The 20,106-nt window shown below is 44.3% G+C and overlaps 1 protein-coding gene across 2 annotated transcripts in view; it reads left to right on the top strand.

Moving 5' to 3' along the window:
- LOC147624602 (membrane-anchored ubiquitin-fold protein 3-like) overlaps positions 1 to 14,907 on the top strand; it is a 61,886-nt gene extending 46,979 nt beyond the window's left edge. For both annotated transcript variants that reach the window (XM_086819619.1, XM_086819618.1), the window contains one exon: positions 14,364 to 14,907. In XM_086819619.1, the coding sequence (XP_086675745.1) occupies positions 14,364 to 14,419 (56 nt within the window). In that variant the 3' untranslated portion in view covers positions 14,420 to 14,907. The remainder of the gene's footprint in view (positions 1 to 14,363) is intronic.
- Positions 14,908 to 20,106: the final 5,199 nt, after the last annotated feature.

The raw sequence follows: 20,106 nt of genomic DNA, 5'->3' as shown, positions 1-20,106 counted from the left end.
CAGCATCTCTAAACCCTAACCCTAACAGTGCATAGGCCTTCATTTCTATCGTACCAAGCCTCAAACAGAGTAATGGCTTTCAAGGCTTTTGTAGGGCACCTATTTAAAACAAGTTCGGTACACAAGATTGCTTCCATCCAAAACTTATGAGAGGCAAACCCTTGCCTTTGATCATACATCTAGCCATCTCCATTAGAGACCTGTTCATTCTTTCCGCAACACCATTTTGCTGTGGTGTGTAATTTCCATGGATTTTATTACCGGATTGCCAAGAACACATCAAGGCCACGATTCTATTTGGATTGTGGTAGATTGCTTGACAAAAATGGCTAGATTTTTACCGATCCGAAAGACTATTACAGCTACGCAATTAGCACGGCAGTTTATCGAGCAATTGTTTAGACTGTATGGGTTACCGCCGCAGGACATAGTCAGTGATAGGGACTCTAAGTTTACGAGTGATTTTTGAAAACTTGTTTTTGAGAAGTTGGAAACAACTTTGAATTTTAGTTTCTCAGATCATCCTCAATCTGATGGCGTGGCATGGTACATTGATGCTTAATGCCTTTTTCAACCAAGTATGCTTTAAAAGCATCAGACATATATTCCCCCCCTCGATCTGGGCGGAGGGTCTACACTTTGCAACCTATCTTATTTTGAGCCCTTGTAACATAATGCTGAAAACACATAACACCTCAGATTTTTCTTTAAGAGGGTACACCAAAGCAAATCTGGACTAGTCGTCAATGAAAGTCACAAAGTAGCGATGCTTTCCAAGTGATGGTGTCCTCATAGGACCACGCACATCACTATGTATTGAGCTGTAATTTCCGGACAGCTCTCACTAAACCATCCTTTGGGAAAGCATTACGATGCATTTTACCAAGAATACATCCCCCACATACATGACTGGGAGGTAGCTCAACATGTGGCATATCTCCTGTACCATTTTATGCCTTGCAAAAGCATCAGACTGCCATAGTTTACATGCCCAAACCTGGCATGCCATAAATCTACCTCTTGCATGGCAAAAGTAGAAGTAGCAGCCATTCATACATCTTGTGCTCTGTTCTCAAATGAGTCCAGCTGATATACAAGCCCTGGTATAATGTCCCAGAAGTGACTTATCTCATAGTCCCTCTCCCTATCTCTCACTGTGCACCTCCCATCCTCAAAGTGGACTACATAGCCTCTTTTAGAGCAAAAGAGGAGATTGATAGCAAATTCCGGAAGTGTCCTAAGAAGACTACCGCTCCAAAGACCGCCACCTCAGCCTCCATAGCTTCTGTGGTGAGCCCAGCTCCCACACAGACTCCAGTGGGCTGCCCCTGGTTCTTCAAATCCCAATGCTTCAGTTGGAGCAATTATTAGCCGGGAGCTCGAAGATAAGCAGAAGGGCGTCCATGACCAAGAGTATGAGCGCAACGAATTGCTCAAGACCTTTGACTACATAGGTGGCCAGAGAGTCGTTGTCTTGTTTGACAACAGCAGCACGGGGGACGTGGTCACGAAACAGGCCGCTCGGCGTGCCCGTTTCGTCCTGACTTCGGTGGACCAACAAGTTGAGGGTTTTAGCACATGCATGACAATGAGCGTCAAGTATGAAGCTCTAGGTGCTAAATTGGTTATTTAGGGCATAGAGTTTGTGCGTGATTTTATGGTTGCCTCTCTTGTAGGAGCAGATATAATTTTGGGCATTCAATGGTTTCACAAGTTCCTTCGTGAATCAGAAAGTGTCAAACGTCCCAGTGACCATTAAGTGTGAGCCAGGAGTTCCAAACTTTCCGCTCATAAGCCACTTGCAGGCTAAGCGAGCAATCAGGAAAGGCGCACATTATGCGATGATATACATCCAGACTACCCAGATGGTGGCCAGTGCTTCCGAGAAGTATTTGACTCTCCATGATAGGTTCTAGAAGGTTTTTCTTCGGGACATTCTCCCTTCCCAACTCCCCCCGTCCAGACCAGAGGACCACAAGATTGATCTCCTCCCAGGCTCGGAACCCCCGAGCAAGTTTCCATATCGCCTTTCCAAGGCAATGGAATCAGAGTTGGACGGCCAACTCCAAGAATTGTTGCAATCTGGCTTCATCCGCCCCAGCGTGTCACCATTTGCAGCACCGATCCTTTTTGTCAAGAAAATGATGGGTCTCGTTTGTGTGTCAATTATCGTGCACTCAATAAGTTGACTATCAAGAGTAGATTCTCGATGTCTCGAATAGATTATATTCTCGAGAGGCTAAATGGGGCTAAGGTGTTCTCGAAACTCTATTTGAAGAGTGGGCACCACCAGGTGTGGATTGTCCTCAAGACAGCCTTTCGTACGGAACGGGCCCACTATGAATTTGTGGTCATGCCTTTTGGCTTAACGAACGCCCTAGCTACATTCAACTGCATGATGATGCGTGTTTTCCGGGAATTAATTGGCAAGTGTGTGTTTATATTTTTGGACGACATACTGGTATTTTTAGCTAGGGTTAAGTAGCATGACATTGATATGGAGAAAGTCATAAGTTGCTGGAAAGCAACGAGCTCTACATCAATGAGAAGAAGTCGGGATTTTATTTGTTCCAGGTTCATTACCTTGGATATATAATTAGTGTAGAAGGCATTCGACTTAATCTGGCTAAGGTGGCCGAGATTGTCAATTGGGAAGTACCTTAGACAGCTTATGACATCAGATCCTTTGTGGGTATATGCTAGGCTTACTCCACCCACATCGACAAGTTTTTTGACCTCTCGGGCGGATCTCATTGATCTGCTAAAGGGTGTCAAGACAAGAAGGCAACGGATTCGAATGACTCCGCGAGCGTTGGAGGCATTCAAGAATCTCAAGGTGGCTTTATCAAAAGCGCCTTGTTTAGCACTTGCCTCGCGGGATGAGCCATTTCAGGTGATCACCGATGCGAGTAACATTGCAATTGGTGGTGTATTACAACAGAATGGTCATCCAGTAGCTTACATGTCTTGTAAGTTACTGCCCGCAGAGAAGAATTAGTCAGTCTATGATCGTGAACTCCTTGCAATTATACAGGTCTTGAAACATTGGAAACATTTTCTTTATGGCCGTGACTTTGAGGTTCGCACTGACCATCAGGCATTACGTTGGATTCAGACAATGCCAAGTACACAGTGGAGTGATCGACAACACCGCTGGAGTCAGATATTCCAGCAATTCGGTGGTATGATTGAGTACCTTCCAGGAAAGGCCAATCCAGTGACCGATGCTTTAAGCAGGAAGGGAGAAGTGACTACGATTCAAACCTCTAGACTCGATCTTGTTGGTACAGGACTAGATGACATGAAGCACACATACGCGGATTCCGAGGAATTCGGTACACAGTGGAAACTGGCATTGGATGCCACAGGACCATGCCACTTTTTGATACGCGATGGTTGGTTTTTCTACAAAGGCCGACTGTGTGTCATGAAGTCGTTCAGGCAGCTCTTCTCCATGATGTCCATGACGCCATTACAGGTGGTCGTAGGGGCATAAATTCGACTCTGGAGAAATTGGAACGGCAATATTATTGGCCAAAGATGAGGCGAGATGTGTTTATACATGTATAACGCTGTGATATTTGTCAAAAGGTGAAAGCTCCTCGCGGAAAGAAGATAGGGTTATTACAACCCTTGCCAATTCCTAAGGGTCCTTTCCAAGATATTTCGATGGACTTTGTCACGAATCTGCCTCCCAGTCTGAGTAAGCATAATACGCAGTGCTTAACTATTGTTGATAGATTTAGCAAATTTGTTATGCTTATTCCTTGCAGGGTCAATGTGATCGTCAGGATGTTGGCCAGTTGTTCATTTGGCATTGGTACCCGATTGGCGGGATTCTAGTGTTAGACCAAGATGTCAAGTTTACCAGTCATTTTTGGAGGGCATTGTTTGATAACTTTGGTACTAAATTGAATTTTTTTAGTGCATTTCACCCACAGACGTACGGCGAGACAGAGATCTACAACCAAATGGCCTTTGATGTGCTGAAGTGTTATGTCCACGATCAGCAAGGTAAGTGGGAATCATATTTGCCTTTAGTTCAAGCTGTTTTGAATGATTCTTTTTCTTTAGCTATTGGCAGGACTCCATATGAGGCAGTGTTTGGAAGACCTGTTGAAATATACAAGTGAATAGGGTATGTGCGAGAACAAGCCCTTGGTTAGAGGCTGTAAAAGAGAATGTGTAAATGTGAGAGAACCTGTGAAAAGGTGAGAAGAATCTACTGGGAGAGAATAAAGGGTAGCATGAGAAGATTTAGGAAGTGTGGAGATATTCTGGGAGAGGTGGAGAGAATCAAGCAAAGGAGGTGGAGTGAATCAAGGAGAAATCAGTGGGATTAGATGCTTGGATGCAAACTCTATAAATTGAGGCATTGGTCTAATGAGAATTTGCTGGTTTTTGATTATCCATGCCTACATTAAGCTATTAGTTAATTACTCACTAATCACGTCTTAATTATCGTCTAATCACTTTGTTAATGATGTTGATTCTAGCATTTGATCCACCATAGCTCATCACATTGCTGTAATTCTAACATGATATCAGAGCCAAGCCTAGAATCCATCAATTTGTGAGCCCATTATCTTGCTAATTAGGATTAGTAGAAAATTAATATTTTTCACCTCTTTTTTAACTAACCTCTGCACCCCCAGCTAGTGGAGGAGCTCCCTCTCCTTGCACACATCAAATAAGCCCAAACCCTTCTAGCCATAGATAGCCACTTTAATGGTGCTCCAGCCAATCTAATCAGAAGCGCAAACCGCCGCCTAGAACTCCAGAAATTCGCAGATTCGCTGGCGCCTGTTTTCTGAGTGAAAAATAAGATCTCTACTTCATCCAATCAAATGGGTCTAATTCCTCTTAGCCCCGGGGGTTTTCAAGCATGCTCTACAAGCTGGTGAAGTCAAAAATTGATAGAATCTACTGGGAGAGAATAAAGGGTAGCATGAGAAGATTTAGGAAGTGTGGAGATATTCTGGGAGAGGTGGAGAGAATCAAGCAAAAGAGGTGGAGTGAATCAAGGAGAAATCAGTGGGATTAGATGCTTGGATGTAAACTAAACTCTATGAATTGAGGCATTGGCCTAATGAGAATTTGCTGGTTTTTGATTATCCATGCCTACATTAAGCTATTAGTTAATTACTCATCACGTCTTAATTATCATCTAATCACTTTGTTAATGATGTTGATTCTAGCATTTGATCCACCATAGCTCATCACATTGCTGTAATTTTAACAAGACCATTCCAGTCGTCATTGACCAGGACCTCGTCTTCAGTACCTAAGGACCCGCGAAGCAGTATGGCTCGACAAAGAGTTTTTCGACGACTATCCGACGTTATTGACGGATTATTTGGAGGCTATGCAGCTTCTGTCAAGTTAAGCAAAAGGGGATGTCACCTGCATCCCGCACTTGGATGCCACGTAGACATATCATTTGTATAGAAGGTGCAGGACCTGGGCTAGAAAATTGGTCCCATGTGAGCCCAATCCAAGACGAGTCAGCCAGGGTTCCATTCCAGTCGTCCGAGGTCAAGTGTGCATTGTCCTGCACATGAAACAATGCCAGTTTGCGCTGTGAGTCTCCCTCTGGAATGATGTCAATGGTTCTGTGTATCTGGTATGATACTGGATGCCAGATCACTGTGTAGACAATTAGGGTTTGCATATAGGAAAGGGGCCAGCCCATAGGGCTACCCCAAGGACAAATATGGGCATGGGGGAGGTGTAGAACCACCCCCATAGGGGCTAGGAAGCCTTGGCTGTGCCCACCAGCCATGGGATGGCCATGGAATGGCTGTAGGACAGCCCTAGGGCTCTTGGACAGGTAGCCGACAGGTTACACAGCCCCTAGGGGACTGTAGGCCAGGTGGGGCAGCCCACACAGGCTGCCCAGCAGCCAGTAGCTTATGTGCATGGTGGTCAGCACCTACTTAAGTGATACGCAACATTTTACAGCATTTAATGCTGATTTTACCAGTCGTGGAGCAATTTTCAGAGAGCCGACTGCTTTAAACCAGCCGACTGATGGGGAGAAACCTGTCAATTAGGGTTTAGAGTTCATTCATGGGAGACATACACAGAGAAGCAAGGGAGAGAGAGAGAGAGAGTTGTGGGGATAAGTCAACTCATGAAAAGCATGAGTGTGTGACTCCCCTATCACACATGTATATTGCACTAGTACACATAGTGCACTTAGTACATTAAAAGTACTAAGTGTACTATGTACTATAACTTATGGGCTTGTACACACTATAAGGGTGGGCATAACGCCTTTACCCCAACAACCTCCCACTTAAAGGCAAAGTGCCCTTAAATGAAGGAAAAGAAAAAAATCAGCATGTACATGATAATATACAAGGCCATATCAAGGCTGAAAATGGCCTCATCCAATGCCCATCAAGTGTCTGCAATGAGCAAACCGCTCCGGAGGCAAACTCTTCGTCAACAGATCAGCCGGGTTGTCATCCGTATGAATCTTAACAAGCTGAATTTGCTTGTTCTCTATCACCTCTCTGATGAAGTGATACTTCACATCCACATGCTTCGTCTTTGCATGAAAGACAGGGTTCTTTGCCAACTGAATGGCACTCTGACTGTCACAATGCAACAATGGAATATCCCCTGTATAACCCAAATCAACCACTAACCGAGATAGCCATAATGCCTCCTTGCAAGCCTCTGTGGCTGCAATATACTCGGCCTCTGTAGTAGATAAGGCAGTGCACTTCTGCATCCTGGAAGTCAACTCATGAAAAGCATGAGTGTGTGACTCCCCTATCACACATGTATATTGCACTAGTACACATAGTGCACTTAGTACATTAAAAGTACTAAGTGTACTATGTACTATAACTTATGGGCTTGTACACACTATAAGGGTGGGCATAACGCCTTTACCCCAACAACCTCCCACTTAAAGGCAAAGTGCCCTTAAATGAAGGAAAAGAAAAAAATCAGCATGTACATGATAATATACAAGGCCATATCAAGGCTGAAAATGGCCTCATCCAATGCCCATCAAGTGTCTGCAATGAGCAAACCGCTCCGGAGGCAAACTCTTCGTCAACAGATCAGCCGGGTTGTCATCCGTATGAATCTTAACAAGCTGAATTTGCTTGTTCTCTATCACCTCTCTGATGAAGTGATACTTCACATCCACATGCTTCGTCTTTGCATGAAAGACAGGGTTCTTTGCCAACTGAATGGCACTCTGACTGTCACAATGCAACAATGGAATATCCCCTGTATAACCCAAATCAACCACTAACCGAGATAGCCATAATGCCTCCTTGCAAGCCTCTGTGGCTGCAATATACTCGGCCTCTGTAGTAGATAAGGCAGTGCACTTCTGCATCCTGGATATCCATGACACAGCACCTCCTGTGAATGTAAATACATAACCGGTAGTAGACTTCCGGTTATCTGGATGACCGGCATAATCCGAATCCGTGTAACCATGCACTAATGCATCCTGTTTGCCAAAGCAAATGCACAAATCCTGTGTGCCCTTCAGGTATCTCATGACACCTTTCACTGCTTCCCAATGCTTCTTGCCAGGGTTGGCCATGTACCTAGAAACCACTCCCACTGCAAATGCAATGTCCGGCCTAGTAGCAACCATGGCATACATGAGACTGCCACAAGCTGAAGCATACGGAATCTTGGCCATATCAGCCCTGTCTCTATCTGACTGTGGGCTGTCCATAGCACTGAGTTTCACATATGGAGGCAAAGGAGTACTAGCTTTCTTCCCCCCATCCATATTGAACCTCTGCAAGACTTTGCCAATGTATTCCTTCTGAGACAAATACAACACATGCTGATTTCTGTCCCGAAGTATCCGCATACCCAAAATGTGATTTGCATCACCCAAATCCTTCATATCAAAGGTTTCATGCAGCCTCTTTTTCAAAGCATCCATCTCTTTACGAGATTTCCCGGCAATCAACATATCATCAACATACAAAATGAGAATCAATAGACTGCCATCCAAAGCCTTTTTGGTGTACAAGCAGTGATCTATGTCACTTCTCCTGAATTTCTGAGATTTCATGAATGTATCAAATTTATGATACCATTCTCTTGGTGCCTGTTTGAGCCCATAAAGACTCTTTTTCAGCTTGCATACAAGCTTCTCCTTTCCACTTACTGCATAACCCTCTGGCTGCTGCATATATATCTCCTCATGGAGATCACCGTGAAGAAAAGCAGTCTTCACATCCATCTGAATCAAGTCCAGATCATCATGCGCAACCAAAGCCAACACAGCTCTAAGTGTGGTCATTTTGACCACTGGAGAGAAGATCTCCTCAAAGTCCACACCATATTCCTGCTTGAAGCCCTTAGCCACTAACCTGGCTTTGTATCTTGGCTTTGCATCTGGTGCAACTTTGAGCCTGTATACCCACTTGCATGGCAAAACCTTCTTGCCTGCAGGCAAATGCACCAACTTCCATGTTTCATTTTTATGCAGAGAATCCATCTCTGACTTCATGGCACGCTCCCATAGAGCTTTGTCTGCCCTCTGTAAAGCCTCTTTGTAACATGAGGGCTCCCCACAGTCAGTGAGCATCAAGTAGTCAACCCCTGGAACAAACCTGTCAGGGGCTCTGGAGGGTCTAGTGGACCTCCGTACCCAATGACCATCATTTGCAGGTTGCTGTCCAGCCTGCATATCACCCATTGGTGGCTCCTGTTCCATGCCATAAGGCTGAAAAATCATGCCCGGTATCTCCTCTAACTGTGGTATATCCATAGGGATATCTTCTGCCATCTCTGGCTGTCCATTTGGACCATTTTCAGCACCATTTAAGGGCTGGTTTTCCTGCTGTAATGGCTGATTTACAGCCCTTTGTTGTTGTCCATGATGTCCATCATCATCAAAGATGACTCTGCCAGGCTCCTGTTGCCTTGCAGGCTCCTTATACATGCATGTTTCATCAAAAATGACATCATTGCTGCGTATGATCTTTCTATTTATGGGATCCCAAAGTCTATACCCCATTTCACCTCTGTCACCATATCCTAGGAATATGCATTTGTGAGACTTAGGATCAAGTTTGGTGCGCATTTCCCTGCGTATGTGCACGTACGCAACGCAACCAAACACTCTCAAGTGCTTGTATGACGGAGGCTTCCCTGTCCATACTTCTTCTGGCACTTTCCCACCAAGCCTCGTGTTAGGTGACCTGTTTATAAGGTGAACGGCTGTCATAACAGCTTCAGCCCAAAAACCATGAGGTAATGCAGCATGTGACAACATAGAACGGACCTTCTCCTGTATGGTCCTGTTCATCCTCTCTGCTGTCCCGTTTTGTGGAGGATCATAAGGAGTAGAGAGCTCCCTCTTGATGCCTTTAGCATCACAAAAGTCCTGAAACTGTTTGGACGTATACTCTCCACCATTGTCGGAACGCAAAGCCTTCAGTGTTTTGCCAGTTTGATTCTCAACAAGAGCAACAAACTTCTCAAACACTGAGAATGTATCACTCTTCAAACGAAGAGGATAAACCCACACCTTGCGTGTGGCATCATCAATAAAAGACACAAAATATTTTGCCCCTCCCAAAGAAAGCTGAGGCATCTCACATACATCTGTATGCACAAGCTCTAACTGAGCATCTTTCTGTCCAAGAGCTTTCTTGTGGGGGCACTGTAGTTGTCTACCATATATACAATGCTCACAAAACTGAAAACTTGAAAACTTTAGAGAAGGCAAGTAACCCAAACGAGACAATTGCTCCATTCCCTTGACACTCATGTGTCCCAACCGGCTATGCCACATAGAAATTTCCGGCAGCTCGGTTGCATTTACATTAGCATGGTGACAAACACTTGCATGCATAAAGTAAAGAGTGTCCACCTTAGAGCCCCTGGCAACAACCAGTGAGCCCTTACTAATTTTCCACTTTCCACTACCAAATGTGGTAACATAATCAGCATCATCAAGCTGTCCAGTAGAAAGCAGATTCTTCTTGATCTCAGGCACATGCCTGACATCATGGAGCATAAGCTGTGAGCCATCTGAAAATACAAGCCTCACATCACCTCTGCCAAGAATCTTGCATGCATGGTTATCACCCAAATAAACCACTCCTTCATTGCCAGCAGTGTACCTGACAAACAAGTCTCTGCAACCTGTGACATGAAAGGAGGCACCTGAATCAATGATCCATGAGTGCATACCATGACCACCTGTAAGAAGTGAATGGGCATCAAGTGAAGAAGTAAAGAGGACCTCATCCTCACTGCCACCTGCATGTGACACATTGATTTCTTCGATCTTGACTCCACTTTTGCCCTTTGGCTTTACATCTTTGGCTTCATCCTTCTCTTTGTCTTTGCCTTTTCCCTTTTCTTTCTGATCATTTTTCCATTTGTAGCATTGCTTTTTAATGTGTCCCTTCTTGCCACAATAATGGCATTCCAAATCCTTTTTCGAGCGAGACTTGCTCCTTCCCCTTTCTTGGCTTTTACCCCTTTGCTGGGATCTCCCACGTGCATTCATTGCATTGGACTTTCCAACAGAGTTGTTCTTCCTGTTCATCTCTTCTTGAAGAAGAGCACCCTCAACATCTGCATATGACAGCATAGTATTCGAATTGCTAGTGGCTGTCCTGAATGTGTCCCAACTCTCTGGCAAAGTGCATAACAAAAAAGTGGCTTTGAACTCATCGTCCATTGCCAACTTTTGATTTATAACCTGGCTGACAATACCATTAAACTCATTGAGATGGGCTGTCATAGAAGCCCCTTCCTTCATCTGAAGGCCTATGAGTTTCTTCAACCAATACACTTTGCTTGAGGCACTTTGTTGGGCATACAAGTCCTGCAATCTCTGCCACATTCCCCAAGCTGTCTTCTCTTCACGAATGCTGAAAAGTAATGAGTCTGACACAGACAACATGATAGTAGATCTTGCCAGCTCATCCATATCTTCCCACTCTTCAGCTGTAAGAGAAGCGGGCATCACACCCCTTTCTTTGATAGGCTTATGTTGCTTTTTCTGAAGCAACACATTGTAGCACTGGGTTTGCCAAATATCATAATTATGCGAGCCTTCAAGCTTCTTGATGTGAAGCAATGAAGAGCTCTCACCTGTGGTTGCCATAGCAAAATGCAACCTGTAATGCCTGACTCCCTGCAAATGTGCAAACACTGCACCCTAAGCACACAAAGTGCTTACAAATGTTCTCCCAAGCTTTATCTCCCACTGCGGAAGCAAGAATGCAACTTTTCTCCCACTTTTTGTGATGAAAACACCAAAATCTGGTTGCTGCAGATTTTGGACAGCACCTTAAATGTCCTCTTTTGCCCTTCCAAAGTACTGTACAGCAGTACTAAGCGCTCTCCAATGATGTACCAAACCTGTACCGGCAATTTCAGCAGCTGAATTTGAACCTTTTGATCACTCAAAACAGTGTACAGCCATGCCCAAACATGCACAAAGCTGTGCCAAATCTGTACCAGCAGGTACAATAGCAATAAATGCTCTCCTGGCTGTCCAAATGAGTGAAAATCAGATTTTTTACAGTCACGAACACTGCATAAAACAGTCCCGAACAGAAATTGGGCAAAAGCCCCTTGATTGCAAGCTGATTTTTGAGGATTCAAGGCATAAAAGTCTCGCCTGCTGCTTTGCCAAGCTCAACAAGCATACAAACTTGAAAAGCCCCTTGATTTGAGATCAATTTCTGATCATGCATGGTACATTGGCGCACATGAAGGCATCCAGAGTGTTCACGATGCTTCCCCCTGGCCACATATACATCAAATACATGAAAGCCCCTTGATTTACAGGCACATTGAGTGCTTGTAAGGCATCAGCACATTAACCACAGCATCAAATGCGATTGCCTGCATGCAAATCGACCAAATCGGCACAAAAGCCCCTTGATTTGCACTGCAATTTGCTGCAATTTGCTGCGATTTTGCCCAAATGTACAATTTTTCACATCATACAGCATGTATGAGTGCTTAATTGCACAATTACATCAAAAGCCCCAAATTTCGACATCCAATTTCCTGCAAATTGATCCTGATTGTGACCAATGTCACCCGATTTTGCCAATTTTGCTCAAAATTGAGCAATTGGGCACCTGTACCTGCTCAATTGATAATTGTACCTGCTCAATTGCAAGTCCCAAAAAAAAATTGAAGCAAAATACCTCTGAATTTGCAGGTGGATTTCTGTTGCAGGAGGGGGTTTGCTGATGTTGATGCTGCTGCAGAAAGCTATTGCTTTTTATTATGTTTCCAGACGAGTTGGTGCTGCTCTGTGCGCATTACGTGGAAGAAATGGCTGTCCTGGGCGAAGGAGAGGCGGGTGTCACCTTTCACTGTAGACAAGAGCTTCTCCAGTAGGCGGCTAGCGAGCGATGGTGCCGGCGTTGCCAGACGCCACACTGAACTCCACCCGAATCTGAAGGTCGCGTGTTCAGTCCGCGCTCACCATACCAATGGGGGGATGCGCCCGCTAGTAATCCTTTGTTCGCCTGGACGCTTGGTTGCCCCTTCGCTTAACGGTTCGCTTTGTTGCCTTCGCCCAAAGCTTCTTCGCTCGCCAAGCGTTAGTATTCGCTCCACGCTGAAGGACTTTCGCCTATCCGCCTGCGTGGTGGCCAGCGCTACACGCTAACGTGCCTTTGCGTTTTCCCTCTAGCGCCAAGCTTGGCCAGACCTCGTGGCTGTTGGGCAGCCCACGCTGGCTGAACAGCTGGGGCAGTTGGCTGGAGCTAGGCGACCAGCTCAAGAGGCTACCAGGAGCAAGGCGACCAGCTGAGAAGAGGCGGCCAACAGAAAGGAAGCAGCCAGCAGCAGAAAGAGGCGACCAGCAGAAGGGCAGCCAGCAGGAGAGCACGACCAGCAGAAGGGGGAGAGGGAGGGACAAACACCTGCTCTGATACCAGTTGATGGGGAGAAACCTGTCAATTAGGGTTTAGAGTTCATTCATGGGAGACATACACAGAGAAGCAAGGGAGAGAGAGAGAGAGAGTTGTGGGGATAAGTCAACTCATGAAAAGCATGAGTGTGTGACTCCCCTATCACACATGTATATTGCACTAGTACACATAGTGCACTTAGTACATTAAAAGTACTAAGTGTACTATGTACTATAACTTATGGGCTTGTACACACTATAAGGGTGGGCATAACGCCTTTACCCCAACACCGACTAGCATCCTTGAAGGGTATAAATACCCAAGACATAAATCAGTTCATTTATCTCATAATTCACCAAGTGCTGAAGCTGAATAAAGTGCTAGGACAGCCAAGGACAAGCTAACACAGAAGGGGTGAAGGATTGAAGGTCAAGGAGGTTCAGGTTCAGTCTTTTATTTCAGTTTTGCATCATTGTAATAAAAGCAAATACACCATTCGTAGTAGGGGCCCTACAAAGGGTATTCGGGACCCAATACTGTCCTCTTCTCTCTCTCTCTCTCTCTCTATATATATATATATATTTTTCTGCACATCTATATTGAGTTTTGTGTGCGTTAATTTTGTTGCGACAAGTGTGCTGTTTTTCTGAGCATTGAAGTTACCGATCTCCCCCGAAGCTTCCACATGTTACATCCCACTGGTCATGCACACGTGGATGGGTGAGAGGTGTGTTTCATCTCCCCAGTGCTGAGCTGACCATCTCTTAAAACAGCATATTTGCCCTTATTCCTTGCTTCTTGAACCTTGACCATTGCACTTTTCCATTCCTCTACCTAAAGTTGGGTGAGATCCTCATTGGCATATATGAAGGTTCCTTTAGATTTCGTCTGTTCCTAAAGACTTCAAGGTGGGCCTATTCATTTTTTATTTAATGATCAGAGGTTCATCTTTGTTGGGATTTTTCCCAAATTTCCATACATTTTCCACTTCCTTTATAATGGTCTTCATTAAAATCCTCAAGCACTTTCACATCATCCTCAAGTGTAGGTCTTATTAAAATGCATGTTACCCTTCTATTTAGTGCCTTCTCTTCTCCTTTATTCTTTTGTTCTCTGTCAAGGTAGCAGTAATGGCTGAATCGCAGGGTCCTCTCTCTCTTTCTTAATCACCCGAGTCCACTCCTCCATTTGTCCTTTCTCTTTCTTAATCATGTCGCTCCACTTTGTTTCAGTAGTCTTCACCACCCCTTCACTTGAGAGAAAGAAAAAAAGAAAGTTATATTAAACGTCTTCAAAAAACCCAGTGGGTCTATGAGACCAAAAGTGATACAATAGTGTCCATGTAATCTCATCATGGTACAGAAGAAAACAAAGACGAGAGCTATGAGCTGAGAATGTCAAATCCGAGCCATATGAGAGAGAGAGAGAGAGAGAGAAAGAGAGAGAGAGATGTTGATTGGTTCATTTATTATGCAGGTAAGGAGCCTCTAGGTTCACCCAAAAAGCAGAAGTGTGCATGCGTGATTCTCTAGCAGAACGGTCCATAGAGTGTGTAGGCCCGAAGTATTCTACACATCCTTCTATGTGCTGCTATATGACCAACAATTGAAAAAGGATCGGGTGATGAGCTTGCAAATTAGCAAAGCTTCAGCAAGACAAAGTTGGCTTTTGTCCGTGTGCTTCCAAGGATGTTATTAGTTTATTGGTCCTAAGCAGCATCGGCAGTGAAAAAAAGTTAGTGAATTCAGGCCAATTTATGCAAGCCCTTCTGGTTGGAGGTTGCATGGTTTTACTAAACGAGGGTCTTTCAAGTTAAAACGTACAAAATGTTGCAGGCATTTCATAAAAAAGCAGTAAGTTTAGATGTTTAATGTGGTACAAGAAGAGCAGCATGGTTTAGAAATGACTGCCTAAAAATATTGACTGTTTGCCCAATTTATGCTTTCTTCTGTTGTCTGCTTCATCATCATGAATTTGTAATGCAAGTTTTTCTAGTTGACAATTCACATGATTTGGTGCATGGCTATGACAAGCTTAGGCTTTAAAAAAATGTACTAGTCTCTCATATATTCATGTATAGTGAATGTCTTTGAATGTCTATCTCCATTTATTTTTTGAAAGAAGGCTATCTGTCTCAGCTTGTTTTCAATAGATACGAGATTGGGTTTTCTTACAGCAACTAATCATGTGGATGTCATTGCCTACTTAAACAGATGGGGCATGCATGCCTTTTTCATGCACGTATGCTTTTCATAAACAGGTGAATGACTCACCACAGGTAACTTGGCCTTTGATCTCAGAGCATTACAATGTGTGATTTGTATCTACACTACGTACATTTGGGGCTGATGCCTAGCAGAGTGTGATCTCTTTTGCTGGACTGCCTGCCTTTGCCAGCTAATGCCTCTTGTGGGCGTTTAGAGGCAGCAAGTTTATTATATATCAATGTGTGCCCTGCGATTAAGGGTTCCTTGGAAAGTCTTGATCATTCTGGACTTTAGCATCCTTCTGGTGCCCCCTCATCCTCCGTATTTTGAGCTCGTCTATCTCTTAGAAGGGATTGCACACGCTCACTAGTGACAACCTGTGTTCATGGAGCCAGAGGATCACACGTCCATGTAGGCGGTTGTGGACCAGTTTGGTCGTGTTGTTGCTTATGTCGAGCCACTATAGTCAGTGGCTATGACCCAACGAAATCTATGATGGTGGTCTGGGAGGCGCCTCACTAGCTGTGTCTGTTGCCTCAAAAATACCCCTCTGTGACAATGAAGCTCCAGTAAATGCATACCTAAACATCTCTGGTCCTCATACTGCATGATTCGTGAGAGGGGGCTGAATCTGTCCCGGAAGAGAAAAATAAAATCTCCCTTGAATCTCATGGTAGGGTGGGCATCTGAACAAATAGTGCTCCTCATTGTCCACCTCATTCTCAGGCGCTATCTTCACGTGACGAGGCTTCATGCTGATTCATAACAAATAAAAGTTGATGTATTGTCTTCTGGACCCAGAACTCAGCATTGATATACTTCTGCTGGAACTCGGTGAGCTCTCCGTGTAGCTTGTGGCAGTCTGTCATGGTCTAGTGTAGCTCCAGCTGGAGGGATTCCATCGTTCAACACATGTCCGCTTGCTCAGCCTTGAGAACAGTGACTCTGCTACGGAGAGCCGGAACTTTTGCCAGCTCCTCCTGGGCTACCCGTAGGCTGCGTCTGCACTTCATTATTTTTGGCTTTGTAACACTGCCAATGCAAGGTCTGCAGTAGAGGCACACTGAAATATATATGCAGGCAACCTGAATCAAGGCAGCATCCACCCGTGTTGGAAAAATGAAAGATGAGGACACCATTGCAGCATCTGTAGCTGCCTGCTGCTCGTCCCTTGATGTTGCAGGCATTGCTGTTGTAGCTTCTGCGGTGCTAAGTTGGGAAGCCTCTGGCCTTCCACTTTTTTTTGAACAGCCCTCTTCAGCTGCTTTTGCTCGGCTGCTATGTCATCTGGTTTCTTCTTGGCAGTCTTCTTAGAGATTGCATCCGCCACTGCTTTCTTGATGGCTGCCTCTTCTTCTGCCACATAGCCGTGGCATTGGCCTTGGCTTTCTCTACAGCTTCACTGCTGCTCCCAGTTTTCATCTTCTTGATAAAAGGAAAAGTACCCGGCTGGCCTGTTGCAGCAGTATGTGGGGCTACTGTGTGAACACCTGCCGGAGCGATGCACTGATGGAGTAAATGCATGTATGGGCAATCTTCGTCGTCCTCGAGCTGGGATCCAAATTCCTCAGCTCCACCTTGAACTAGTTGTAAAGAAGTGTCGCCAACAGGACACTCGCTTGCCCTCCTTTGCACATGCATATAAATGCACAATGCTCTCTTTGATATGTTAGTGGTCTTGTGTGTGAGCAAACTGGTATGTTGCATCGGGGTTGTTCATGGAAGTTGCCCATGTGAGACTCAAACTGTAGCAAAGCCTTTGCGCGCCATCCAAATATGTGTGGAGTTGGTGTTGACATCCAGAAGTGCAAACAACTTCTCAAACTCCACTATGATGATTGGGGAAGCAAGGGAGTGTGTAGGAAAGTAGATTATTTGGATGGCGAGAGCACAAGGCGTAGGTGTAGCACAATAACAAAAGAGCAAGCGAATGAAGGCTAGAAACCCAGAGTGCGAGAGTAAAAGAGAAACACGACTGGAAAGAGTTACCCACACCCAAACATGATTGCCTTGATTAAGAACACAAATTGGCGGTGAAAATAATCAACGAGGATCTCATTCCCAAAGGTAATCATAAGAAGCATAATCACATTCCCACACTTCAACATATGCAGGGCACATGGTGGCACATGCACATCATGCCCTGAATAGAATATGATGGAACTTATTCAAAATAGGGCTTCAGTTTGAACCCATTCACTGCTTTGGGCAGTTTCATACCATCTAAAGTTGAGCTCATAAGTGTCTTTCGTGATTTGGCGGAGATCTGGTAGGGGCTCGTCCATCATTTCTTCAGAATTCTTTGCAGCACTTGATTGGTAGATTCAGCTTGCCTACCATTGGTGTGGGTAGTATACAGTGGTTTTCTTGTGAATAATCATGTGGGACTTGGTTAAATTCCACATCACCTCGTTCAAAAAATGGCCTCACTCACCAGCTCAATCGGACAACTGTATTGGGTCATGATCACCTCTTACAAAAATTTAGCCACTCAAGTGGCTTTGTTATCCTAGAGTGCGTTGGCATCTACCCATTTTGTGTAAATCTACGGGCCACTAAAATATACTTGCCATCCACTGAGATGGAGGTATAATGGGACTTTCAAAATCCAACTATTTTTGAAAGGGCTTTGCCCGCTGCATTAGGCTGACCCAACTGTAGACACATCACACTCCTTTAATGTTGTAGGCCACCATAATCTGGCTTGAAAAATCTGTGGGGGTAATCTCATTAGAGAAATATTTGTTGCTCACCTTGATGTGCCTATGTTAGGAACAATGGGTTGCTCACGATTTGAAACACATCGACGCAATATCTAGTCTGCTTCCATTTACATAATTGCCCAGTTGGCCACCATAAAGATCTTTCTTCAAGCTTTTGCAATCACGAGACACGCCCTTCAAAAACACTCCATTGTTGAGGAAGGCCATCATCTCATCATATCAATCTATCGGAGAGCTAATAATAGCATAAAGATTTGCATCCAAAAATTGACTCGGAACACCATTTGTTGCTATTGGCAAATCTACAGAATCAATTTGGGATAGAAAATAAAAAATTGCCTGTTCATGGCCCCGGTGGTCAGTCCGATGTAGATGTATGGATGTGAATGGGAATGTAGATGTAGATGTATAGATGTGGATGTGAATGTGGAGGTGGATGTATCAAAGAATGCACACAGAACTGCAAAGCTCACTCTCTCACTCAGATGGTACACAATAAAATAATGCTCAAGCGCTCTCTATTACTGTTAAACTTGTACAATGCTATTCTGCTCTAGACTAACTCTGTCCCTACTATTCTCTTCTATCTCTTTATATATCTTTCTCCTAACTGCTAAGTGCTTCCTTCTTTGCTATCTTAAAAAGACCTTCTGCTTGTCCCATCCAGCGTTGTCTCCGTTTGGAACTTTTGTAGCTCCAACGTCACTTTGTTAGCTTGATCCAGTCTTTTGTCCCTTGTTTGGATTTCTTTGTGCAGATCTATTAGTTGTTTCTTTACTATCTCTGTCAACTGCTCCGTTTTTTCTTGTGATTTGTTGGCTTCTTCCTTTACAGCTTTCAACTCTTGTTGAGTTTTTTGCAGCTGGGAAGTAGCTTGGAGTTTTCTTTTTTCAGATTGCGCATCTGTTGTAACTTTTTGGCAGTGATGGTCTCCTATTGCTACCCTTATTTGGATTTCTTTGTGTAGATTTATCAGTTGTTTCTTTACTCTCTCTATTAATTGCTCTGGTTTTTCTTGTGGTTTACTGGCTTCTTCCTTTACAGCTCTCAACTCTTGTTGAGTTTTTTTGCAATTGGGAGGTCAGATTGGAGTTTTCTTCCTTTATATAGCTTTCAACTCTTGTTGAGTTTTTTGTAGCCGGGACGTCAGCTTGGAATTTTCTTCTTTCAAATAGTGCAACTGTTGTAACTTTTTGGCGGTGGTGGTCTCCTGTTGCTCTGCTGCTACCTTCCATCGGGGTCTTGTTCTGGGGGAGGCTTTCTTGTCTGCGCGATGTGCTCTTCTAGTTGAATGAGCTTTGCCTTTTGCCTATCCAGCTTTGCATATGCTTGAACAAGTGCCTTGTCTGTTTTCTTGAATTCCTCTTCCAGTTCTAGTAGGACAATTTGTCTGGCTGGTTTTCATCTTATTGCACAGATATTTGCTTCTTCGATATGATGATTTGTTCTTTTAATTGAGCCGGTGTTATTTGGTTGATCGCATGTACATTGCCAATTGTTACTTTCTTTATGTTCTCTGGCGGTTATCGGTTCTTTACCTTGGGCCAATGCTAGCTTTGTTTTCTATTGTTCGTGTTCCAACTGTTTTTTGAGTGTTTCGATCTACTTTTGTTGGTCCACGAACGACTTTTGGAGTTCTCTTGTGGTGCCTTTGGCTGGCATTTGTTTTTGGAGAAGATCCAATCGGATCTCCAGTTCTTTTTTTCCCTTTAGCTACTCTATTAGCTTGTATTCTACTCCGGAGCTCTTTCACCTGTTGATTTGATCGTGTGTTTTCTCCAGAGGTGGTGGTGGTTATTGCAGTTGAGGTTCCTTGTGGTTGTGCAGAGGATGACCCTTTGGTTCCGCCTCCAGCTCTATTTTTGTCTTGAGGTGGAATTGGTGGTAGTAGGAGGTGGCATGTGGGAGTTGGCAGTATCATGTATTCTTTAAAAGGTGCAGATTGTCCTCCCAACATGCTTTCGAAGACGCTATCAGTTCTTCTTCCCACTGCTCCATTAGTTCCACAGGCATTTGGACTATGGGGAGTTCTTCTTTAGCCTCCATGGCCTCCTGTATCCGCAGCTTCCCTTTTACAGGAATAGCTCCTTGTGATCTTTTCTTGTGGTTAGCTCCACATTGCAGATCATCTGAGTGGCATGATCTACAATGGGGGTTGCTCTTTTCGTTGTTGACTGAGTTTCTAGTCTTATAATGGTGTCTTACTGATGTTTGCCGAAACAAGTTCCGAGTAGTGGATTGTTGATTTTGTTGCTGGACTTGAGTGGACAACAATTGCACATGTGCTTC

This window comes from Cibotium barometz, chromosome 25, assembly GCF_041138505.1.
Source record: "Cibotium barometz isolate CiBa-2024 chromosome 25, ASM4113850v1, whole genome shotgun sequence".
In the NCBI taxonomy this organism is placed as follows: domain Eukaryota; kingdom Viridiplantae; phylum Streptophyta; class Polypodiopsida; order Cyatheales; family Cibotiaceae; genus Cibotium; species Cibotium barometz.
The sequence above is the reverse complement of the archived record's forward strand: the minus strand, read 5'-3'. Positions and strand labels throughout refer to the sequence as shown.